A 25766-nucleotide genomic window follows, 5' to 3' on the forward strand; every position below is an offset into this window, starting at 1 on the left:
TTGTCCGGTTAAAAATTTACAAGTTGGGCTGGGGTATGGTCCGAATTGAAGATCAAAAATTTGTATCCAAAAGTAAATATAAAAGCCCTTCCATTCCCCCTGCTGCTTGTTTAAATAAACCCTAATTTATCAACGATCCAAAATCATAATCGATCGTACTGGCAGACATGAATATACCACCATTCGAAATCCAAGGGCAAATCTTAAAAGTGAAGTCACTCCTTCGGTTTAGATCCGTTTCGAAATCATGGAATCGGTTACAAACCCCAGCGACCACGTCGTCATATATTTGTAGAGCATTATGATCCTGAGCCAATTGATAATTTTGAAATTTATGGTAGTTCTCGAGGCTATATCGAAGTTTTGGAAATTCACCTGTAGCTTATCTGTGGAACCCTACCATTAGAAAATTATCTGTTGCTATTGATGTGCCGTTTGATACACCTACTAAACCTATAATCGGTTTTGGGGTCAGCCCCTATTCTAGTGACCCTAAGCTCGTCAAGATTCAAAGCAGGGTTTTTGTGTCGGATTTGAAACCTTGGCGAGTCGAAGTTTTGCCTCGTTTGTCAGTTGTATTTAACCGTGATCACCATATTTTGCTCAAGATAGTAAATATGTGAATGGTATGTATATGGAACGAGAGATGATTACGTTATTTGATATGATTAGTGATAAGTTTATGGAAATATACCGAGTGGCCATCCTATAATCCGAGTGGAACAATGGTGGTGAGTATGAACTTGCTGTTTATGAACCTGACACGGAACAGTTCACTCTGATAACGGCTTCTAGTTATAGATTTACATGGTATGCGTGTTCCTACATAGAAACGCTACTTTTGCATAATCACTAAGATTGTAGTTTTTTATTTTTGCTCGGCGTATATCAACGGCAAAGAGAATGCCAACATTTGAAACTGTGGAGCTCAAAACAAGCGACTTTCGGAGCAAGCAAAGTAGATTGAGGTATACGGCTGATTTGGCGAAACTTAAATAGGTCGCTACTAGTGGTTGTAGTAAGATAATATTTTGGTTTTGTCAGCGAAATATATATAACGTACATACATGCTCAGTTATTTTGGTTTTTATCATGCGGGCATTTATTTGATCGTGAAATTGTTCCCGTAAGGGTTGATTATTGTAGCGTTAATCCTTTCGGCTGCAAGATTTTTTTTGTTTTTGTTTATTAATTTACTTTTGTTATTAGCTTCCTATTTATCAAAGGTATGAGATTGATATGAGTTTTTCGGATCCTTTGGTAATTTTGGAGGGCGTTAGATTCCTGTAAATGTATCTGATTTGAGGCATGACTTTATATTTTTGCGGGTCAACTTATATTTCATATTCTGCTCTATATCTGTAAGTTGATTCAGCCTAATCCGACCCATCCTATGTGGGTGTTTCTAATTTGTTACCTGTCTTTTCTTTTTGAAAGCCAAAACATACTAGAATAGTTGTAAACGGAGGAGGTTCTCCTGTTTGGGTTATTCATGATGGCGATCCATTTATTTGACTAAGATGAATTGGCTTTACTTGGTTTTTTTAGGCAATGGATAGTTGCCTATGACAGGATTTGAAACTTAGATCTCTTCATAAACATACTAAAATAGTCATTTAACAAAAAAAAAAAAAAAAAATTTAAATCTGTAAGAGGCACACACTGGTACATGGACAAAAACAATTAAAGTAAATTCAACTTCAGCTAGCTACATGCCTACATGACATCTCGATACTGATCGACAAACCAAAATTTGATTTAGTGGTTACCTACGTGTTGATGCGTTCGACTTTCCCTTCCATATATCTTAAATTTTTCTTTGGGTGCGATATTTTTACAGATTACATCTGATCATATTTGAAACTCCAGGAACACATTCTTCCGCGTGTTGTGTTATAGTCGAAAATCAAATTGTTTCTTTTGACCCAAATGGCCATATGACATACAACCGCTTGCCATGTTTTCGTTCAGACTACAATGGACGCATACCAGGACCACTTAATTACCAGTTACCATGTTTGATTAGATCTATAGCCAACATCAAGATCTCGCGTTTGATAGATTGATGCCACCACAAGTAGCTTTGAAGCCAAGCAAACCTCTTTCAGGCCATCCAAACCAATGGTCCAGCCGTTCACTTTCGTGTTTGTAGGGAATACGCCTCCTGATCCTATGTAATCAGAACCACCTGCCCATGCTTTTAGAGCATGCTCTGGTGTCTTGCATGATACACCAATAATCTTTTTTGACCCATCTTTTCTTTTTGAAATCCAAAACATAGTAGAATAGTCATCTGACAGGCCGGGAGGTTTTTCTATTTGGGTCAGGGGGATAGTTCTAACCGGCAGCTTACAGTTCATTTAAACCATTAACCAGGTTCTATATACAAGTCAAGATAAAAAACAACTTTTTTGTGATAACTTTTGTAGTATCTTATTGTTGGTTTTGAAGAAACAATCACAACCAAAATAGTTGAACATGAAAGTTTAAAATCAGATAGTAGCTATTTTAAGTCACCAAACTTACATAACCATTAACCACCTTCTAGATACAAGTGCAAAGACTCCCTCTAGATTACCTTAATGTTAAACAAAATTATGTAACTTGTATAAACAGATCTTTAAAAGGAGACTGAGAATTCGACAATGAAGCTTGATGTTGCACATAACTCCAATAAATTACTCTTATATGATGGTGTCATCGATCCAAAGGTCGTTCTTTCAATACCGGTTCATAAGGTAAAATTATTTATTACTACCAGTTTTGATGTGATCTCTATATATCCATAATGTAAATCTCAATTTTGTAACATTTTCTGAGTCCTCCGTTCACAGGTCCTTTTCTCACCACTGATTAAAGAGTTAAAGAAGGCAGGATCGATATAGTGAGAGATGCAAGAATGTTCCCAATGAGTTTGGAAGGCTCACTTAGTCATGTCAGATTCTCTCAATGTCCACAATGACAACGTATACCTCGTCTGGTCTTTGCATTGGTTCGAAGCCCTCGTCTACGTTTTTATGCAGAAGGCATTCTCATAGATTATCGGATATATATACCTTTAATGTCACACGTATTATATCCTTGTTTTTTGATTTTCATTTTTGAGTTATGTTATTGATAAGAGTATAATAATTTTATAAATCTTTACCAGTAATATAAAAAAAATATAGTATAATTCAAAAGCCCAACGAAAAGTAAAAGCAGAGCCCATATATGGGCCTGGACAGAGTGTGCAGGGGCCGGGTTGTTTATTTAAAAAGAAACATCTTCCGTTTCATTCCATCATCAAAAGTTGAAAACCCTAATCGAAAATTCAAATCATTAATATCATATCATCAAATAGATATTTAGACTGAAATGAAAAGAATGATGATGTTACAATTGGGATTGGATATAGAGATTGAAATAATGAAAAGGCTTCCCCCGAAATCATTAATTGGTTAGGTTCACTTCAGTTTCTAAACAATGGAAATCCGTCATCCGATTCATCTCCGGTTACAGCAGCAGCAGACTTTTGATTTCTTTTTTGTAGGTTTTAATAATAGCAGAAATTTAAAGAAAAACAAGCGAACAAATTATATATGCAATGATGATGATGATATGGGTTTTAAACAACTCCTTACTCTTCCGGAGTCAGATGATAATTTTCAGGACTTGGACTCCCGGTGTGAATTGATAGGTTACTCGCAAGGATTGTTTGGATTTTCCAATGGAAAGGATAGATTAGTCATTTGGAATCCGTCTATTAGAAAATCCAAAGTTTATTTATTGGATTGTTTATGATCGGAGTGACGATGATCATTCATCAATATATGTGATTTTGTCATTTAATATCATTAATGAACAGTTTACAGAATTATGCCTCCCCCCTACTTTAGCAGAATCAGAAAACACTTGTTTGCAATTATCTAAGCTTAGGGAGTCCCTTGTTGTGATTCAAATCCATGAAAGGAAACAAGAAATGAGTGTATGGATGATGAAGATGGAGGCGCGTGGTGTTGAAAACTCATTCACACTATCAACCCACCAAACCATCCAACATATTGGGAAAGCTGGAAAGTAAAAGTACTTTGATTCACAATAGATGGCCAAATTATATTACAAATGAAGGTCGATCCTGGGAAATCGCAACTTCTTTATTTTGAACCTGACTCGAAAAGCTTCAAATATATTGGAAAACCTATGAATAAGTTTCTACGCCTTGCAGGTTCATACATGGAAACACTATTGTTGCTTGATCACTAATATTTTTCTCATATGTTGTTTTTGAAATACACTTGTTGGGTACCGGCCAAGTGTGGAACTTAGCGATGAGGACTTACGTGAGATGTAGATTTTCATATCTTTATCCCATTAGCGAGGTCAACTCTTTAACGTAGTTTTTTAATCAAACGTTGTATGTGAAACATTTTGTGTTCTTTAATGCTGTCCTACATTAACACTTGTAATGAGATGATGTTTCGTAGAAATTTATTCACACTTTTATCTAAAGCAACAAGTGAGTATCATGCTCGACCACTGCAACTGAGATGATGTTATAAGTATAAGTAACTGAATTGATTCTTATTTTCTGTTATTTTAGGCTGATTCTTATAAACTTTGTCCAAGACCCCTTCTTGCATATTTCTGGGATTCTTGGACCCAACTCAATATAGTTGAATCTTTCATTCATAGGTTCATCCACAATTGGAGTTTCCTACTTTCCACAGTTCACAGAAACAAGATATGATAATTAATCTCTTTCAATAATCAACCACCATCAGATATTTAAGTTCAAACAACTGATGATCTTCTATTGTTACAGCCTAAAGAAAAATAAAACAGTCAAAACACCAACACTTGCAACATGTCACAGCTAATTACATGATTCTTGTTGTTTTGTTATAGAAACCTTTCAAAACGAATCCCCAAACACTTGTGTAACTTATTACGAGGGAGTATCATCACATATTGCATTTGCATATGAGGTAAATGGTTTTTCAGCGAAAACCACATTTTCTTTGTTTTACCATAACCCCCAAGCCTAAGGAGCCTTCAGTTAGCAGTTGCTCCTACTTTTGCAACGGTTTCCGTCAACAAACCATGGAGTTTTCTTGTCTCCGCAGAAACACATTCTCTATCAAACAGGGCAGAAACAACAGCCACCCCTTCCAGATTCACCACCCCTAATTCCATCACAGATCTCGCATTCGAGAGATTGATGCCGCCAATAGCCACCACAGGTAGCTTTGAAGCCAAGCAAACCTCTTTCAGACCATCCAAACCAATGGTCCGGTTGTTCGCTTTGGTGTTTGTAGGGAATACGCCTCCTGATCCTATGTAATCAGCACCATCTGCCCATGCTTTTAGAGCGTGCTCTGGTGTCTTGCATGATACACCAATAATCTTTTCTGGCCCAAGAAGAGCTCGTACAGTGTGGACTGGCATGTCGGATTGACCAACGTGGACTCCATCAGCATCACAAGCCATTGCAATATCAATCCGATCATTGATCAGTAAAGGGATGCTATGGGCACGACAAATTTCAAGACATGCTTTAGCTGCTTCTAGGAAATCTCCTGTTTCAGCATCTTTTTCCCTGATGAACAGTAGAAGAAATAGTCTATGTTAGGGTACCATATACTAAGTCATTTATGTGATAGCACTCTAACAGGTTGATGTGGTCTGTGATGTTGACAGGCTGAAACTAGCCAAAGCATAACCAACATTTTTAACATAATGAAATATTTTATAATCATATTCAATATCCTAATGTTTACAATAAAAAGTAAGCAGATTAACTAAACCTGCCTGTTTTGACATTACCCAACCGACCGACCTGTTCATTTTGCCATAACTCTATGCCATACAAAAAAAAATTGCATTACTTGCAGTATATAAGTATATAACTTTGTTACTAATTACATAACAAGTACTATGATTATCTGAATAGAATTGGCAATAGAACCCAGTATGAAGATTCTTAACTGTATAGTTCTGTACATTTTATGCAAGCATTGCAATGCTTCCCATTTTGACAAACATTTTCAAGCTAAATTTACATAAGGTGTTGACTCTGTCCAGGAGACTATCTCCTCTCTTGTCAACTTTGAAGTTCAACAACACATCTTTTGAAGCATGTATGAAGAAGAAAAAAAAACTGCTCTCTAGGGCAGTCAAGATTGGCTCGTGAGTCAGAATGGATTTGCGTTGAAGTGGGTCATTATTTGGTTTAAGGGTCAAAACAAGATGAGTTGGGTTAGGTTGACTTGCAAACACTTTTTTGTTCGTTTAAAAAAAGAAAAACTGAGGAACTAATGCACAAACCATTATTCCAAAAAAAATATTATCATAACATAAGTAATCCAGATCTTATTAAAGCCAAAAGAACCTTTGCACCTATTTATAGTCTTCTAAAACATTGCTTCTTGTTGCAAAACTTAGTGCTCATGGATCAATTTCGCTATAATGATAACTTATCTGCACTAAAAAGCATAATATTATGGTCGTAAATCCCTCCAGCTGGATATGATGACATACCCATTGCTAAAGCCTAACATACTCAAAACATCCGAGTGACTTTTCAAGGAAGTATCACACAAAGTTGGGACCCATACCCCATAGAGATGTAATAAGAAGATTTACATCTCATAATCATAAACCAAGAAAGCAGGGGATGGAAAGGGAAAAAAAAAAAAAGATAAACCTTATCTGCACAATAGTGGCACCTCCTTCGATGGCAGCTTTAACAGCATCTGTAATGGGACGACCCCATTTTTTATTCATCCCTGAATCTGTGACGGCATATAAGAAGAGATCACTAGGATCAAACGGTTGCAGCCTGCTTAAAATGTTCCTCTTTAGCTTAAATGTATGATCAAAAGGACCTTGAGGTCCGTTTCCAATATAAATGCATTTGCTATATTCCAGGGCAGTCTCAATATATCGTTTTGCTACCTTCATAAGACAGTTCAATTAAATGAGGGCTAGAGCTACAATCAAGGAAACACAAATGCAATATCGGAGCCTTAGCCAATACAATATCCTAACTTTTCATATTAAGATAGGTTTCAGATCTTCCTTTTTGCTTTTACCATTGGTTATAACTTAACTCAACACATTATGTGCTCATATGATCATTTCTTATCAAGCGTATACTCAACACATTATGTGCTCATATGATCATTTCTTATCAAGCGTATACTCAACACATTATGTGCTCATATGATCATTTCTTATCAAGCGTATACACTGAGCTGAGTTTCAATCAGTGATATAATGAAACTTGTCTAATTCCTCAACATTTTAGAACTAAACCTATAACATCAAGATATAATGAGACTTAGGCACTATATAAGAAAGCTTGCGAGATGCTCATTGACACATTGAGCACCACTTACTTACGAGAAGCTAAGATCTCCCAAAGTTATAAAAGTAGTAAAATACCTTAACAGCTGATAACATTGAAGCACCCTTTGCCAACTCAGCTGCTATACATGATGCCATGGTACAACCAGTTCCATGAGAATTTCGAGTTTGTATCCGTGATGAACGTAATTCATAAATATCATTACCTGCATGATCAATTTAAGCATATATAAAAAAAGTAGATACGAAGGTAACAAAGAAAAGTACAAATACGCCCCAAACACAAATTATATATGAAAACATAAACTATAATACAGAACAAAAGAATAATTAGGCTCGAGCCTTTAAAATGTAGTATTATTGATATGAAAAACTACCATCAAAGAATATATCTACAGCATCTGAGGAAGAAGGAAGGTCGCCTCCTTTCACAAGAACATTTCTGAAACAATTTGAAATATGTTACTTCCATTACTAGTATAAAAGAGAGCAAGAGTAATGTTGACTAAAAGTGGCAAAAGGACATAAAAGATGTGATCAATGATGCATGTTAAAAGAATTACCGTGGTCCCAAATCATGTAAAGATTTTGCAGCAGTGCGCATGTCACTAACCGTCTCCAATTGCCAACCACCAAGTAAAGCAGACGCCTCTTTTAGATTTGGGGTCACAATGTCAGCCATAGGAAGAAGATCCTTCCTGCAATAAACAAACATATTGAAACCAGTCACAAATTATTTAGTATAATACAAATGCATCTAGAAGATACTGATTATTTTGCAAAACAACAAAAGAGCACTTGAAATGACGAGGGTATAACTATCAATATTGGCATAAGCGGATATAGTATAAGAAGTGATATCATACCGGAACGTGTCAAGCATTGAAGGCCCGGCAAGCACATCTCCACTGGTAGAAACCATGACAGGATCAACCACCAAAGCTGCCTCTAATAATGTTAGACCAACTCAATTCAGAAGTCATATTTACTGTAATTCAAATCAATGTGTCATACCTTGAACAGGAAATTGCTTTAGACTGTCATGAAGAATCTTGACCATAGTGATAGACGGAAGCATGCCCGTTTTCACCTAAGTTCATATCCATATTAAATTGATGTCAATACGTATGCACAAAACAACATTATGGAAGAACTCAAAATCACACAATTATCAAAAACAAATATAACAAGTAGATTGTAAGCAAATGTAAAATCAATCTTACAACATCAACCCGCATGTCTGACAGCACAGACTTAAATTGTGCTGCAACCGACTCTTCTGGAAGAATGCTCACATCCTAAGTAGCAGCAAAAATACTCGTCAATGTTCAAAAAATAAAACTAAGAAAACAAAAGAAACATCTTCATGTTACTTGTACTAAATATATATATATATGAATGTTTTCAAAACCTGAACTCCAAGGGTATTTTGTGCAGTAACAGCAGTGATCACAGTGGAACAGTAGACTCCGCGTGCAGCACAAGTTTTGATATCGGCTTGAATTCCTGCACCAGCTCCTGAATCCGAGCCAGCCACAGTCAGAACATGTGGGACCTTTTTAGCACTGGATCCATTTGTGTCGGTTAACGCCTTTTCCTCCGGCATTGCCTTGACAGTTAAACCACCAAACTGATCAACCCCTTGTTTCGAACTGAATACTGTACATATCTAATTGGGTGATCATCCACAAAGTTAGAAAACATCTAATACATATTATTTTCATTACTACATACAATTACAGTACCGATTAATCGCCAAATACAACGGTTATCGTTTTAGTTAAAAAAAAAAATATTATTATTAACTGCAGAGGTACTCAAGCACTAAAGTGGACAGTCATTTTGGGCCGAAAATTGAGTAATTCTTTTTAACAATAATTTACCTAGAAAATAAGTACATATAAATAAATACATGTAATAAATTTACATACTAGATTATTTCTGTTTAAGAATTAACATTAATTTACAAGAAATAACAAACTAGCATCAATTTCACTCTCAATTTTTACAGCGGGTAACAAAATTGAGGTGTGAATTACGTATGAAGGTATTAAAAATACGAGAGTAAATAAAAAGTGTGTGTGTACCTTGTTGGTGGTGTGATGAAAAATTGGGGTTGAAATGGTGCTTGAAATTGTTATGGAATTCATGTAATTTTTGTTTATTCAGTTAATAAAATAATAATGAGTAAAGTGTGAGAGATATAGCAGTCTTTTTAAGAAGTACATTGTCTGTTACTTAAAATAGGACACGTGGTAACTAGCTATTTGTCAGTCACACAAATTAACATAAAACTGGATTTAGGTGTTTTCTCGTAATTCTTTGGATTTTGATATTGAAAATTGTCGTAAAAAATAACCTAAAATTTATTTTTTGATTATTTTTTTTATAAGGTTGCTTTTATTTTCACTAAGGTCAAAACTAACAATTACAGTAACTAGAAATTTTACCCGCACTTCGCCGCGAGAGTAAATACATAATTTGCGTTATTAGAAAAAGTAATTAGTGAACATATAAGTTGGCACGTAAATATATTTATGAGTTGTATCATTTGAAACGTAATATGGCTTTGTCAATTGGACTTCTATATGTTTATTACCCAGAAAATATAAATGTAAGAGGTTTTTTTTATTTAAATTGGTTGTGAACCACTAAAATCTAATCTATAATATGAAATAATATAAGTGTAAATTAAACGACAACCTATGAGTGTGTACCTTATGCAAAAGTGTTTGTACAGTCAGATATTGGTAAACAGTGTGCAAGTATTTTTATGCTGTTATTAAATCCAGTAGATGTTAATGATGTTGATAATATATTTTGTGTGAAATTAACCACTGTTGTATTAGTTATACTTTACGCATTAAATATTGTACATTTTAGCTATAGTATGATGAACATTTAAAAGAATATGTAGGAAATATTTTGTAGGGCCCACCAACTAAGTTTTTACTATATTTTAAGCTTATGTATTTGTACCTTGCGCATGAAGAATTTTTGTTTGGGCCCACCAAGTAAGTTGTTACTATATAGTAGTGATATATTAAAGCTTATTTACTTGTACCTTATGCATGAAAAAGTGTACTAATAGCTACAGTAAAAAGTTGTGCAATAAGTACTTGTAACTTAAGCATGTAGGGGTGTACTTTTAGCTACAGTACTCCCCCTTCACATGCCAAAGTTACATTTTAGTATATATATATATAATTTGCATTGTTTATGACTTTATCAGTACAAACATGAGGTTAAGTTAGGAAACTTCATTTCATTTATAGTTTTCCATATATATAGCAAATAGGAAAAAATTTCAAAAGAGAAAAAATTAAAAAATTCATAAAAAATAATTTTAAAAGGGGACAAAATGTTAAAACCTATTAGAAAATTTTAAAAAATCCATGAAAAATACAAAATTTAAATTTAGGGGGAGCCTAGGCCCCTCTTGCTCCTTTCATGTAAAGATCTTTTTAGTAACCCAATATAGGCAAAAAGACATGTTTCCAAAAGCACGCTTCATACATATATGAAAATGTGTCACAAGTTGCTGATTTTGATTATTATGTGTTATTTTGACTATTCAATACAAGAATATTGACTTTCTTAACCCTAAAACGGTAATGATGATAATGCAAGAACATGAAAAAGATAGATTGAGTGATAGATGAAATGTAAGGAAAAAGGAAAAAAATAGAGGAAGACAAACACAAACGACCCACCGAAATAGCTAAAGGGGTTAAGCAATAGTCTACAACCCCCACGTAGCTAAGACCCTCAAGTTTATACACTAGGTTGGTTTTATGGGCTTCAAATTTTATATAAAATAGGGCAAGTTACAAAATTATGAAAGTGAGAGAAAACAACAACAAAAAAAGTCATTATTTCTAACAAAATTAAAATATCTTGTCTATTTAATCGAAAATTGGACTACAGCCACTCAAAATTTAACATCACCCTTAGTCAATGTTAGCCTGTCTTGAGGATTCATATGCTCATGGCTAGATGGTAGAAAATACGCCCATGCCAAAAACTTTATATAATACAACTCAATTTTTTCAAGGGTTTGAAACCTAAGTCAAGATATGTGGCTCATCACACACGATTTATTGAATAAATAAAAAGTTATACGTTTACAATCCGAGAAGTTAAATTTTGAACTGAAACCAGAACATACCAATCGCCTAAAATGATGTCTAAGTGCATTTTTTGATGCAAGAACCTCGATATTCCGTCATAATTTACATTAGCTAAAATCTACTTTCAATAATTAAAATTGCTAACTGTTTAACTGCTTTTGACTCGTGAGATATATTATATATATCCTATACAGCGTAAGTTATATTGAACTATATATAAGAAAAAATTAAGAGAAGTTATAAGTTAGATAGCTATAACGCCCCAAACCATTTTGACTCGAAAAGCATACAACCATTTAAAAACTTATGTTAGATAAGTTGGACATTTTTATACTTAGAAAAATATTGCCGATTTTCGTCAAAAATCAAAGTCATCAAAATTGAAAAATAACAAATATAACCTTCTTAGGATGTTAATATAAGTCTATGGTGTGAGTTTCAGGTTCCGGAAAAGTCGTACAAAGCCTCGGCAAATTTTTAGTAAATTTCACAGAAGAGCACAGCTCTTGTGTCCTGCATAGGTCGTGCTCAAAGGCCGTCTTGCACATAAAGGCCGTCCCCTGCAGTTTCGTACAATTTGATACTTTAAACTTCATTTAACCTATTTTACTCAAAACCGGGCTTTTAACAACTGATAATCAACTTTATTTTGACCAAAAACACAAAACAAAACATTTCAAAAGTCTTCATACCATTCATTTATACAAACCAAGTTTATACAAGTAAATGGGTCATTTTACCCATTTTGCCAAACCAAATTTCACACTTTAACCTAATTCTTACAATACTAAATGTTGAGTTGAAACAAAACAAGACACATTACCATAACATTCAAATTCATCATTTCATAAACAAAACCACAAGTTTTGGGGGTACTTGGGAGCAGATGGACCAAAAAGGGAATTCTAACCGTCAAATACGACCAACCATCACATGATGGTTTATTACCCAAAAGCTTCTTCAAATCACTTCTATTTAGCCGCTTCCTTACCTCGGCTACTACCTTCTCCTATAAGAAAATTTAAACAACTAAACCATAAGCAAAACGCTTAGTGAATGCATATACATATGATCATAATCAAGTTACCGAAACATCAAAGCAACATATATATAGCCTATCTTTTGATAGCCATTACATTCATATCTAGCATAAACACAAAATCATCACAAATCATTTTCAACATGGCCATGGATAATGCTAGTAGGACTTTACCCACGACTAGTCTTAATTAAACAACTCACTAGTAGGAATTTACCCACCTACTAGTTTCACATTAATTTGGCTAGTAAGAATTTACCCACCTACTAGCTCATAAAATCAACAATCATAATATGCTAGTAGGAATTTACCCACCTACTAGCTTACATAATCAACAAATATATGGGTCATAGGAATTTACCCACCTATGACCTCTATTAACAAGAACATGATTATATGCATATACACTCACCTTAATTTTTGTCTATTAGGCTCTACTTGACTATTAAGCACAATTTGGTGGTCTTCACCATCACCTATTCATATACAATACATAAGAGTTTAATATTCTTAACTCTTTCACAATCATCTAACTAAATTCACCATAAACTCAATCATTATGGTGTTTGGCTACTCAAGACATTTCAACACAATTTCTATAATCATTTTCATAACATAATTTTAGCCAAACACCTAAAACATAAGGTTTATCACTATGGGGTTTTATTATAAAAACTCATTTAAATTAACCTAATTTTCCCCTTTTTAATTCCATTAGGGTTCATTTCTAAAAATCCCCAAAAATAACAAAAAACCCTAATTTCAATAATCAAGAACCCTAATTTCTTAATTCAATTAGTAGGATAAGTCTTACCTCAAGAAGAAAACCACTAAAACAATTGAAATTCTAATTTTCTTCCTTTCTTCCTTGCTAAATTTGATCCCACCAAGCAACCACAATTTCTCAATTAATTTCTTAATTCTTTAAATTAGATAGAAGAATTTAGGGGATTAGTTTCATAGACTAATTTTGTGAATTGGAAGAATGAATGGAAGAAAGACTTGAGAGGAAAGTCTAACTAATGGATTTGTGAATCATCAAATATGTTGGCTGGCTAGTCTCCCTATTTGCCACGTTTTGTTTAATTTTAAATAGGTATTATACCCGCTAGCTACTATGATCCCAACTAAATTAACCCCTTATCCCAAAACAAAATACTAGTAAATTAATTAAATGTCAAAACTATGATAAGGGTTAATTTTATATTACCTTAAATTATTGGGGTGTTACAATAGCTATCACCTTAAAAAAACAAAAATTGTTTGTATCATTTTTAAAAATCTTTTTATGTGTTGGGCTCTTGCAAAAACAAAGATTTCTTCAAGAAAAAATTACATAAATATATATAGCTAATATAGAAACACCAAAATATATATAGGTTCATGTGTTATGTGTAGGTTTATGATTGATGATTAAAGGTAAAGACTTATGATTGATGAAGTATTTCTCATCAATTATGAAAAAAAGATAAGAAAAAAACTATCGACCAATAGAATAATATTTGAAAACCCTATGCGTTAAGTTAAAACCCTTGTGTGGTTTCATTTAATGGGTTGTAAACCTAATATTGTATATGAATTATACAAAAAGACTAAAATTAAACCTACTATATAATAATTAGGGCTGAAGTCTTATTGGTCCTAGTCCATAGGTTGCTCAGGTCTTGAGATCAACATGCCCATAGCCAAGGCCGACATTCACATCTCATGGTGAACTCAAAGAGTGTTCAAGAGGTCTTAAGCTTGATCAAGTAAAGAAGGAAGATTTTGTTAGACTTTAAATAAAGTCCCCAAACAAATCCCCTTTAAAGTTAAAGAATACACACAATGAAAATAAATATTGAACAATTGTTATTTCATGTCCTCTGAATTGATGACTACATATAAGAGATATCAAAACTATATTGGGTAATGCCCACTCATCAAGACCAATCACTAATATATGTGTACAACTATAACTTTGTAATTATCTACTAAGTGACAACTAGAGTATATCCACATGATACGTTAATTAAAATAACTAAAAATCTTGAAGTGACATTGCAAACACGTACATATATTAATGATCATTTTGGAACTTTTTATAGAGCCAGATAACAACCACGATATAATTTTTCGAGATAAAAACGATTAACAATTTGTACAAGCCACACATATAAGTATACAACCGTGTATATATCATAGTTGGTCCATTGGTTGGTGAGTGCCTTGGTGACATCCTTGTCCCAACTTCGAATCCTATTGCCAATTTTGATATATATTGGAGGTCCCTTTATGAGGGTTTGTTCTGGGTATACCCAGGTTTAAGTTTGAGGGGGCAGGGTTTACCTCAATTTAAAGGTTCTGTCTTCAAACGGTTTAATTGGGGGTTTTCCCCCCACGTGGTCATGGTGATGCGAATCTGAGGTGTCCTAGCACGGGTCCGGTTAAAACAACGTATGTTTAGACCCTCAGAAATTCACCTTTCCAAAAGAAAAAAAAAGTATACAACCGTGTAACTTACTCTAAAACAAAAATAGAATAGATACAATTATTGAAACTAGGGTTGCCAACGGCCGAGCTTTTTCGAGCAAGCTCGAGCTCGACTCGATCGAGTCGAACTATTATCAAGTTCGAGCTCGAGCCCTAAATTAAGGTTCGAAATAACTATCGAGTCGAGCTAGAGCTTTACATAGCTCGGCTCGAGTACTTATTGAGCTTTTCGAGTATTCATATATTATGTATATATTTATATATATAATTCTTAAATACAAGTAGTAAATTTCTAATCTAAAAGAGCTATTTATATAAATTTTGTTATAGGTGATATATATTTTCAAGCCGAGCTCAAGTCATGTTTATAGATACAAGCCAAAATCGAGCCTTTTTCAAGCTGAGCTCGAACCGTATTGTAGATAGAACGAGTCGACTCGATAACGCTCCTAATTCAAACAAGTGATTCGGTAAGACAAAAATATAATAAGAAAACCACCCACGTGTCAACACGCTATTCCTTTTTTAGCAACTCATCCGAGCCCGGTCCATCAAACCCCAAACACCTCACCTGACCTCATTTCTTGTCCAGATACATCCATCCCCTCCGTCAAACCCACGCCATTCTCATTCCCATCCCATTCTCTCTCCATCACTAATCAAAATCAATATCAAAGAATCTAAATCCCCAAATTTAAACAAATCTCTTCATCTCCACACACACACACACTCACACACAGAGGTACGCCCAAATACATATACATATATCTATAATTCTGTATCTATCTTTATCTATATCTATACATATGTAAATTAGGGTTTATTATTACAAATCATAAATTTAATGGACAATGAATTTATTAATCACTGTAATCACTTCATTGTTATTCTCTTCAGGCACTGTTATTAGTCTTTCATAATTCGAAACGACACCGTTTCCTTATTCTATCTATATACATATCTATACACATATATCTATATATATATATATATATATATTCTATATCTATCTCTATATAAATGGACATGACTCGTGCAACACAATCAAACTTATCCTTAGGGTTTGTACCCCACAACATACCAAACGACACAGTTTCATTTCAAATTGATTCGAGTTTTCGAAATGGTTCGAGTCATGCTGGTTCCGCGGTTCCGTTACAGTTAATGGAACAGCAGACGGTAACAGACGCTAAAAACGTTGATTTGAATGAAACGAATGGTGTGAGTATGGACTTGAATGAAGAGAGTAGAGTTGGTGGTGATGATGATGAGGAGGAGGGGGAGAAAGATGTTGAGGAGTTTCGAATTTTAGGTCATTCGATGTGTTTGAAAAGACGACGAGATAATAATAATAATAACAATAATAGTGTTAATAATAATCATAATAGTAGTTTGGCTATTGCTGATTCGGGGTCTTCGAATGTGTTATCTAAACGAGTTCATGTAGAGTCAACATGGCAAGGACAGAGTTTGGAATCGCGTAGGCAGGCGGTTAGGGCTTGGGGGAATCAGTCTTTGCAGGCTGCTGATCCGGATATATTTGAGATTTTGGAGAAAGAAAAGTGTAGACAGTATAAAGGGATTGAATTGATTGCGTCGGAGAATTTTGTTTGTAAAGCTGTTATGGAAGCGTTAGGTAGTCATGTGACGAATAAGTATTCTGAAGGTATGCCTGGTGCTAGGTACTATACTGGGAATCAGTATATTGATGAAATTGAGATGATTTGTTGTCAACGTGCTTTGACTGCTTTTGGACTTGATTCGGAGAGTTGGGGTGTGAATGTTCAGCCGTATTCATGTACTTCTGCAAATTTTGCTGTTTATACTGGTTTGTTGTTGCCAGGTGATCGGATTATGGGGCTGGATACTCCTTCGGGAGGTAATACAAGTCATGGATATTATACACCGAATGGGAGGAAAGTTTCTGGTGCTTCAATCTTCTTTGAAAGTCTTTCATATAAAGTTAACCCGAAAACGGGGATTATTGATTTTGAGAAACTTGAAGAGAGAGCACTTGATTTTCGTCCCAAGATTCTTATTTGTGGTGGTAGCTCGTATCCTCGGGAATGGGAGTATTGTAAGTTTAGGCAGATTGCTGATAAGTGTGGTGCGGTTTTGATGTGTGACATGGCTCAAATTAGTGGGCTTATTGCTGCCAAGGTATATTATTTTTTAGTTTTTTACTAATTGCTAAATTGATGCTGGCTGCTTTATGTTAGTATCGGTTCATCATTTTTGAACTACATTGTGATGTAGGTTATATTATGGCTTGAGTATACATTATTTTTTGTTTTGTTTTGTTTTAAACTTACTATTATTTTTGCAAGTTCTATTTTTGCTATTAAAGTTTTTTTTGTCAATTGTTTCTCATTTGCACTCCCTTTTTCATTTTACTGGACTAAACATGAATTTTTTTTAATGTTTCATTTTTTAAAAGGATTTTTGGCACTTTTAGTAGTTTTTCCTTATCATTTAGTTGTAAAGATACATCTTTATAAGTTTTATTGATAAAAAAATGTTTCAAAAGTTTAAAGTTGGTTACATGACCGGTATCCCATATTTATTTGACCCGTAGCACCAATAAAAAATACATCATTTTTTGAAAAATTTAAACTACGTGAATTTAGCGGACCCATAGCCCAGGCTACCCCTATAAACAATGTAGTTCCGCCCCTGACTAAACATTGATGTGAAATTGAGTTTTTTCATTTATACTTCCTTCACTAGACTACCTTTTTAGGTGTATCATTGGCTTATTATGTTCTGCCATTGAGTAACAAGAATATTTTCATCTATTTACATTTGTTGGTGTCTATTGTTTGTGTAACAATTCTTATTCCTTATACGAGTAACAATTTCTGTTTACGAATCCATATTATTCTTTCATTTGACTTCCATGTATTGACGTATTGTTATATGTTAACAATTTTGTGCCCTGTGTTCTATAGGAATGTGCAAGCCCCTTTGAGTTATGTGACATTGTAACCTCAACTACTCATAAAAGTCTTCGTGGCCCTCGAGGAGGTATAATTTTTTACAGAAAGGGTCTTAAGGCTAAGAAAAGAGGCATGCTTTTGAATCAAGGTGATGGTAGTGACAAATATGACTTTGAAGAGAAGATTAATTTTGCTGTATGCCCTGCGCTTCAAGGTGGGCCACACAACAATCACATTGCTGCCCTTGCGATTGCACTTAAACAGTTGGCTACTCCAGAGTACATGGAATACATGCAACAGGTGAAGAAAAATGCCCAAGCATTGGCATCTGCTTTATTGAGAAAGAACTGCAGGCTGGTAACAGGAGGGACTGACAATCATTTAATACTTTGGGATCTTAGAAATCTTGGATTGACTGGTACCAGTTCTCTCTTTTCATATTATTCTTTTTTTCTGTGTATTCTTGTACTTCTAGTTGTTTTGCTTCACTACCCAGTGCCATATTTGTCATCATCTCATCACTAGTTTACTTTTCTTTAAAAGGCCTGTAATGACCCAGGAGTTTCCAGTAGTTTATAAGGATGTGTTTTATATGAATATAGTGCCAGTTAAATAGAAATATTCTGGTACAATCTTATATTCTGAAAAGGTAAGGACAATTTTTAGTTAATAAGACCTCTGGTAGTAAAAAGGTGTGCCAAATCTATACATTGCAGAACTGTTAAAAGTTAAAACACGGAATAGAACAGAATGAAATCCACATCTTCTATATGGTTATCGAAAGACATTTATTGCTGAGATTTAATAAGACCCGGGAGATGATGAAATAGGCCTCTGCCAGTGTGTTTAGTTCAATGGGTCTTTTAGTTAGTGACATAGTGTTAAGTTTGTTTTTTGTGTATCTCGGAGGTTTGTTATATCACTATATATGCATTAATTTATGAAGGGATTTGCTAACTAGTGCCCCTAGTGCACTAGTTAAGACCATTGACCCCCCCCCCCCCCCCCCCCCCCCCCTTATTTTTCCTCTCTCTCTCTCTGATAACATGGGTTTTCTGAATTGGCGTGTACTTTCTCTATACGAGACTTCTGTTTCAGCCCCTTGAACTTAAAAAAATATTTATTAAAGTTATAATCTGCCTCTTAAATTTAATTGCTAGCTTTTTTAACCATGTTACTTTTTCTTTTTATGGAGGGGTGTAGTAGCTTCATTTTTTTTTTTTTTGCATCCGTACCTTTTTTAGATTACTTCATGTTTATTGGGGCTAGAAATAAGATGCAACATGTGTTTAATATTATATATCTTTTAGTTATATCTCTCAGTTAGTTTTTTGTATTTGTTACCTTTTATTCCTTTTGGCACAATGTCTTGCTCTTGCATATAGGTTAATCTTTTAAGTTATCTGTTAAATTTAGTTGATAACATTTTTTAACCATATCGCCTTTTCCTTTTATGGCAGTGTGCTCTTCAATTTTCTTTCTTTCCATCCGTGCTAGTTTTTGATTACTTTATGTTTATTTGGGCTAGAAAACGGGTGCTTAAGTTTGTTATATCTTTTAAGTAATTTTTTTTTACAATTTTTAAATTTTTTTTGGTCAAAAATTCTTGCATATAGATAAGTATCAAATAAATTATTGTCACAAATGTATTAACAAGTAAAATAAAACTTTCTTTTCGTCTCCTCGAACTTATGAAAATAATTTTTCTGCCATATTATTTTCTCCCTCTGGATGCTCCTTGCTAATGTAAAACCTTTGTTTCACCCCATCGAGCTTTATCATTTTTTATTTCAGTTTTTCTAGAATTTAATTGCTAACTGTTTTTTAACCATACAATTTTCTTCTTTTATCTCACTGTGCACTAATTTTTTTCATTCCACATGTTTATTGGAGCTAAAAATAAGATGCAGTAATGCAGTATATGCTTGAATTTAATATATCTTGTTTAATGCCTTGAGTTATCTTTTATGTTACTGGAGGTTCTAAATAAGCTATCTTTTACGTTACTGGAGGTAATAACTAATAAACGAGTTGCCATCGCGTATGTATATATATAAACGATTACATATTGATATTTGTTCGCGCTCCACTTCCACAGCGAAGCGCGGTTCCTTTTGTGGAGTACATGTTGCTGCACATGGCCTTGCCTTTTCCCTCCCACAGTTAGATTCCACTTAGAGTTTAGATATTTTCACTTGTATGCAACATTAGAAAATTGTAGTTCAGGAGCTATTTTATTACAACCAAACTTTTAGAGGAACTTATGATGGCTGCTACTTTGTATTGCATTATTTATTCATGTATGTCGAATGTTCACAAATGTTGCAGGGTGTCTCAAATTGCGTTGTATATAAATAATTCAATGCTGCTAAAGCAGGATATGTGCTTGTTTGTAAAAGCCCAAGGTGTTTACGGTTATTGTCACTTTTTCTGTTTGGGCTTTTTGCTATTTAGTCGTTGTGGGAATTGGAGCCATCGTTCTCAGATAACAAAATAAGAATTGCTTTCATAGTATGTCTCTTGGACTTGTCGTATGATTGTCTTTGAATTCAATAGTTGAATCTGAACTTGACCACCTCATGCGTAGAATCATATTACAATAACTAAGAGCCAACTCGTTTACTGACATGGAGTATATACTCACATTTTCTTTTACGGACTCGTTACTAGTTGCATCGCCTTGTACTAGACTGTTCTAGACATCAAACAATTTCACCGGTCTTTACTCTGACTATTGGTTCAGCCTCACCCATGATCATCTGTCCAGCCTCAAGTTTAGTTTTAGGTTACCTTCTTCACTATGATCATCTGTCCTCAAGTTTGCATGGATTCTTGCTCAAGTCTTCAGTTCTGTGGTTGTCATTTCCTTGGTCCTGTGTCTGCCTAGAACACACATTCAAATATATATAAATAGGTTAATGTCTTTTTAGCTGGACACATTAACTGCTTTTTAATTATTTCATGTAATTCCGCCTTATATAGATTTTATAATGATATAGTTTTTATTTTCGATCTTTTAAAAATATGTTATATTCTTCAATAACATAGGTGGTCTGTTTTTCGAAAGGATTTCTTTGATTTTAGTTTTCCCACGTATTTTTTGTTTGTTATATAAATTCACCAATATTTAATATCTTTGCTTGTCGCCTTGCCGGTTACGAGTTGAAGTTTTAGGATTTTGAGTCATGAGTTGACAACTATGGTTGTGGTAATTCGTTATTTATTTTTGTTCCTGTCTTTTGAGCGACAGAATTATCACATATTCACATACAATCACCTATTATTTACACAATTTATTTCAAGCGAGAGTTGAACTCCCAAGTCCCAACCTTTTGGTTTATGGGTCACCCCGGTGGCCAAAGGTCATTAGCATGGGTGTGGGAATTGAGGTCAACTAAGTTACAAAACAGTAGTTTCTTGCAGTTGCCCGTAGAAGTATATGTTCCTAGAAACCTATTCTATGATGCCTATAGATATAGTATATATGGAACAATACAAAGTTTTTATTCAGTTTTTATATTTTTAGGAAACATTATTTTCAGACGTGATGATTTAATGCATGGTCTGGGATAGATGGTGTGGTGTTCTATCCAACGAGGAACAAACTAAAACTGCAAGTTATTGCGTATATTGAGAAAGTGGTATTACGTACTAACATGTTTCAGCGCTTGCTTTGTGTTTGTGTTGTGATAGACAACTGGGACATATCCTTGAGAATACAGTTTGACCATGTGCATTTGTCCTAGCACATACATTCTTTGGTTTTTATCAAAAGAATGTGGTCCTCATTTTTGTTGCTCTCTTTTTCAGGTAAAAACTTGGAGAAAGTATGTGAAATGTGTCATATTACTGTCAACAAAATTGCCATATTTGATGATAATGGTACTCTGATCCCAGGAGGAGTGAGGATTGGTGAGTAGAAACGTTTAGTCTTTTTTTGTCTATTCATGTAATAATTTATCATCATTAAACTAAGGAAAGAAGGCAATTTTGACCCATTTATGGGTGAACTTGTCCTCCTGGTTATACTTTGTCTGCAACTGGTCAGATGAGAAAAATTTTAAACATTAGTATAAATGGAAGCAGTCTAGCAGATCAAATAGGGTGAAGTAACCCAAAATGTGTTCAAAATGCATAACCTATGAAATTGTTCTATTTTACAAGTTATAATGTTAAGATTATTGTTGTACATTTGTACTTTCGTAATTACATAAAACATTGTAACTTTTGTGGGGACCTTCCCCTTTACCTAAAAAAAAAGTAACCGTAAATTTAGTCGTTTTAGCCAGCTGCCCAAACTGACCAGCATGACCCATTTAAAATTGATCTAAAAATGTGTTGCCCATTACCGCCTCGACTTGTTTGTCCTTTATATATACACAATTTGAACATACTCATGAATATTTGTACTTCAGGTACTCCTGCGATGACTTCACGAGGTTGCCTGGAATCTGATTTCGAGACAATGGCGGACTTTCTTTTTCGAGCAGCTCAAATTACAAGTACAGTGCAGAGGGAACATGGAAAAGTGCTCAAATCTTTCTTGAAAGGACTTGAAAACAACAAAGACATTACTGATCTTAGAGCCCAAGTTGAGAACTTTGCAACTCAGTTTGCGATGCCAGGTCAAGATTTGTAGTAAAACCCTTTATGTGCCTCGGTGTCCATAAAGGAAGATTGCAAGTGCATATTGGTGTTGATGTGTTATGCTGGAACCTATGAAGTCTTCTCTGGATGCCATGTTGCCATAGGTTTTCCATCAAAACCAAGTTGGTCGCAGGTAAACAGAATTTCCTGCATATTTAGTTAATATTACGTGGAAGGTGAATTAGAAAAACGAAAAAGAAAAATCGAAGAATGACAGCTGGGTCAGTTACTATTCTTTTGACTTTGTGATTAAATGTTGATAATATTGAATAGCATTTTTTGTTTTGTTGGTATTATTGTTGTCCGATCTTTTTGTGTTGAAATTTGTTCTAGCCTTATCAAATATAAAAAAAGTTATTATCAATGGAAGGAGTGTTATTTTATTTTGGTATTGGAAGTACGTAAATTAGAGCAACATGAGTTTAAGATTTAAACCTGGAAATATGATCTGAAACATGCAAGCATTCTTCCAAAATTGTCTTTACAAATCCACCATCTGGTTGAACTGGCGGTTTCTGGCTTATGAAATAGGGAAAAAGAATTGTTGTAGGTGTTTTATTTCTAGGTGTTGGGTACTTGATCTTGCTTTGACATAATCTTCCAATCTTCCATCCTGGATTGTTTTGGTGACATGGATTTTAAAGCGTTGTATGATACCATGGTTATAGAGAGATCAAATTGTGAATTGTCTAGTTACCATTTTGTCAATTGTGACAGTTTATTAGTGTAGTTATGTCTATTGCCAGTTTCCCTTACGTAAATTCTTTTCCTCATATATATGATGATTCATAATCATATTCAACTTGGTAGTTGCTTTCATCAATGTTGAATCAGATAATAATAAGAAATTAGCTTGAAAAATACCAAGTCAAATGACATTCTTTTTGTATTAAAAAAAACTTATCATACAGAACAAAATTTTGGTGGGAATAAATTGAAAAATAATTATTGGTATGGAGAATATAAAATGCTCTTGTGACACACATGTATGTGCGTTTGTGCTTTCTTTTGAAGCTACATTTATCATGATTTTATTATATTCTTTCTGTCCCCTAACTTGTATGCAAATCTCTTTTACTTTAAAAGAAGAATCCACAACCCATTTCCATATTTCGATAGTTATATCATATCACTTGAGCTCAAAACAAAAGCGAATTCTAGAAGTTGTATTTGTCAATCAATAAAGATAGAAAGAAAAAACATATCAACGGTTTTGATATTGCTATATTTTCAAATCAATTTATATATAGCTCTCTATATATATAGACTTTTTGCATGGTCAAAATCATCATATTGATAAACAATTTATTGTATCTATCATGATCATTCATAAAATGGGTGGACCCACGTTAATAATAGAAGAAAGTTAAAAAGATAGAAGCTGAATACAAATAAAAATAATATAGAAGGGCAAATAGCTAATATGTCAAAAAAAATTATAGTTCCAAGAGTTTCTTCCTACTTTCAACAATCTCATCAAATAAATCATCAAGTTGGACAATAGTATTCTCAACTCCACATTGCAACCTTCCAAAACAATTCTTTAAATATTCAATCCTTTCACTTGTATCAATTTCCAAGTCAAATTCTCTAATTCTCTCCAACTCTGTTTTTAACTTGTCAATGGTGTGTCTTGTGTTTTGAAACTCATAGAGTAAGATGCCAGTTTGCCCCTCTTCTTGCTCATTCACTCTCTCGTTTAATCTTGTAGCCGAGACCATAAAACTTGATCCGAATACCTTGTGATTTTCGTTGTAACTAGTACTAGTATTCTCATAGTACGAAGAAGAGGAACAAGTTGTTTCGTTTGAACAATAAACTAGTCCATTAACCATCATCTTTAAAAGCAACGAGCTTATGTTCTTTAATGCATATAGTACTCCTCTAAAACCATTAAAACCATTATACTTTGATTGGATTAGAATACTTTCATCAAATTTGATTGACAATGGTTTAATTCTAGTTTCTAACAAGCTCCTATTTTCTTCCTCCAATCTAGCACTCTCCCTTTGGCAACGATTGATCGCTCTAAGCACCTGAAATATTCAACGTATAAGTTTATAATTCAATATATAGTGCTACTAAAGACTAAAGAAAACAAGTTTTTATATAATTAAGATGATTTTACCTCGCGTGATAGTTGTGAATTTAAATCATGGTTTTCAAGAATAGAAAGGATGTTGGCACCCGTGGAACAATAATTTTCTACATTTGAGATGCCCGATTTCAAGACATGACATACTTCCCAAAGGCGAGCACTCTCATCCATATATTCATCAAGCCATTTGTCGCCTACGGGCAAGTGTAGTTTATGAACCAAAAGGGTCAATTGAGCATGGAAAGATTGGAGGGATGAGAGGACAAGTTGTAGAAAGTTGATGGACATGACATTTTGAGAATGATACGACCGATAAAGATCGTCGAGACTACGAGTAAGAAAGTTATAGTAGCCATTAACGGATGTAGTGCTAGTGGTGGTGGAGGAGGAACAAGAAGAAGAATGATGCATCATATCATGTGGTGGTGGAGTTTAAATTATGAAAATGTGAAAGAATAGAAAGTGAGTAAAACTTTGGAGGTGAGGTTTAAATATGTTGAAAAGAGAGGGGTAGTTGGGTGCTATTATGGGTGTTTTCTATTGGAGTGGAAGGGATGATTAAAAATCTAGCACTTTTATTGTTTAACGCGACAGAAAATGTATCATTATAACTTTAGATATTTAATGGTTGTTACAAAAAATTGATGTTGTGGACATTATCCTTATAAAGTTCTATTTATTACTTTCCCTGTCTCATAAATATTATTATTTTTGTCAAATAAAGTGTCTAAAAATATGGTAGATATAAATATGATAAATAAGTTTGTTATCACATAATTGATAAATAGGTTTGTCATTATATTACCAATAACACCCTTGCATTCAAAACTTTTTGCCTCACTAAATTGAAATGGAAAATAATTGTTAGGGAATAAAAGTGGGTAGTTGGTAAAATTAGCAATTAAATAGAAAAACCGAAAAAGCAGACAATAGAGTTAGGAAAAACAAAATCAGTAATGTAATTCATAAAATAGGTAGAATGAAGTATGTTTTACTAAAATTGATGATAGTGTAAATATGTGATCAAACTAGCATGCAATAAAGTGTAATGAAATTTCATAATGTCCGACAATTTATTATGTGATTTATATATAGTT

At 34.0% G+C, this 25766-nt stretch overlaps 3 protein-coding genes across 4 annotated transcripts; 1 reads left to right on the top strand and 2 right to left on the bottom strand.

The window, feature by feature from the left end:
• Nucleotides 1-4724: 4724 nt before the first annotated feature.
• Nucleotides 4725-9522, bottom strand: LOC122591198 (thiamine biosynthetic bifunctional enzyme TH1, chloroplastic). 2 transcript variants are annotated; one of them, XM_043763421.1, is made up of 10 exons: nucleotides 9435-9522; nucleotides 8759-8956; nucleotides 8571-8645; nucleotides 8362-8437; nucleotides 8214-8289; nucleotides 7911-8045; nucleotides 7725-7789; nucleotides 7426-7553; nucleotides 6686-6936; nucleotides 4725-5578 (listed from the first exon to the last, which is right to left on the bottom strand). In XM_043763421.1, exons 1-10 carry the CDS (start codon nucleotides 9495-9497, stop codon nucleotides 5035-5037), a joined length of 1611 nt encoding a protein of 536 aa, XP_043619356.1. In that variant the 5' UTR covers nucleotides 9498-9522; the 3' UTR covers nucleotides 4725-5034. The 2 variants fall into 2 exon arrangements, with proteins under 2 accessions (XP_043619356.1, XP_043619355.1); XM_043763420.1 differs by having other exon boundaries at nucleotides 8759-9016; nucleotides 9435-9516.
• A 6039-nt stretch (nucleotides 9523-15561) lies between these two features.
• On the top strand, nucleotides 15562-22864 carry LOC122591317 (serine hydroxymethyltransferase 6-like). The gene is made up of 4 exons (XM_043763572.1): nucleotides 15562-17148; nucleotides 17937-18342; nucleotides 21735-21836; nucleotides 22340-22864. Exons 1-4 carry the CDS (start codon nucleotides 16009-16011, stop codon nucleotides 22561-22563), a joined length of 1872 nt encoding a protein of 623 aa, XP_043619507.1. The 5' UTR covers nucleotides 15562-16008; the 3' UTR covers nucleotides 22564-22864.
• A 1092-nt stretch (nucleotides 22865-23956) lies between these two features.
• Nucleotides 23957-25101, bottom strand: LOC122594534. The gene is made up of 2 exons (XM_043766978.1): nucleotides 24700-25101; nucleotides 23957-24607 (listed from the first exon to the last, which is right to left on the bottom strand). The coding sequence occupies exons 1-2, from the start codon at nucleotides 25081-25083 to the stop codon at nucleotides 24008-24010; spliced, it is 984 nt and encodes a 327-aa protein (XP_043622913.1). The 5' UTR covers nucleotides 25084-25101; the 3' UTR covers nucleotides 23957-24007.
• Between the last annotated feature and the right edge of the window lie 665 nt (nucleotides 25102-25766).

This window comes from Erigeron canadensis, chromosome 3 (assembly GCF_010389155.1).
Source record: "Erigeron canadensis isolate Cc75 chromosome 3, C_canadensis_v1, whole genome shotgun sequence".
Taxonomy (NCBI): Eukaryota; Viridiplantae; Streptophyta; class Magnoliopsida; order Asterales; family Asteraceae; genus Erigeron; species Erigeron canadensis.

Bases quoted from the DNA above. Each gene is read 5' to 3' on its own strand.
- LOC122591198 (XM_043763420.1), bottom strand. From the start codon at position 9,497: ATGAATTCCATAACAATTTCAAGCACCATTTCAACCCCAATTTTTCAT. The intron at 7,790-7,910 runs GTAATTCTTTTA...AAATTGTTTCAG, and splicing joins TTACATGATTTGGGACCACG to AAATGTTCTTGTGAAAGGAG. The intron at 7,554-7,724 runs GTAGTTTTTCAT...TTGATCATGCAG, and splicing joins TGTAGATATATTCTTTGATG to GTAATGATATTTATGAATTA.
- LOC122591317 (XM_043763572.1), top strand. From the start codon at position 16,009: ATGGACATGACTCGTGCAACACAATCAAACTTATCCTTAGGGTTTGTA. The intron at 17,149-17,936 runs GTATATTATTTT...TGTGTTCTATAG, and splicing joins GTGGGCTTATTGCTGCCAAG to GAATGTGCAAGCCCCTTTGA. The intron at 21,837-22,339 runs GTGAGTAGAAAC...TTTGTACTTCAG, and splicing joins CCCAGGAGGAGTGAGGATTG to GTACTCCTGCGATGACTTCA.
- LOC122594534 (XM_043766978.1), bottom strand. From the start codon at position 25,083: ATGATGCATCATTCTTCTTCTTGTTCCTCCTCCACCACCACTAGCACT. The intron at 24,608-24,699 runs GTAAAATCATCT...TGAATATTTCAG, and splicing joins ATTCACAACTATCACGCGAG to GTGCTTAGAGCGATCAATCG.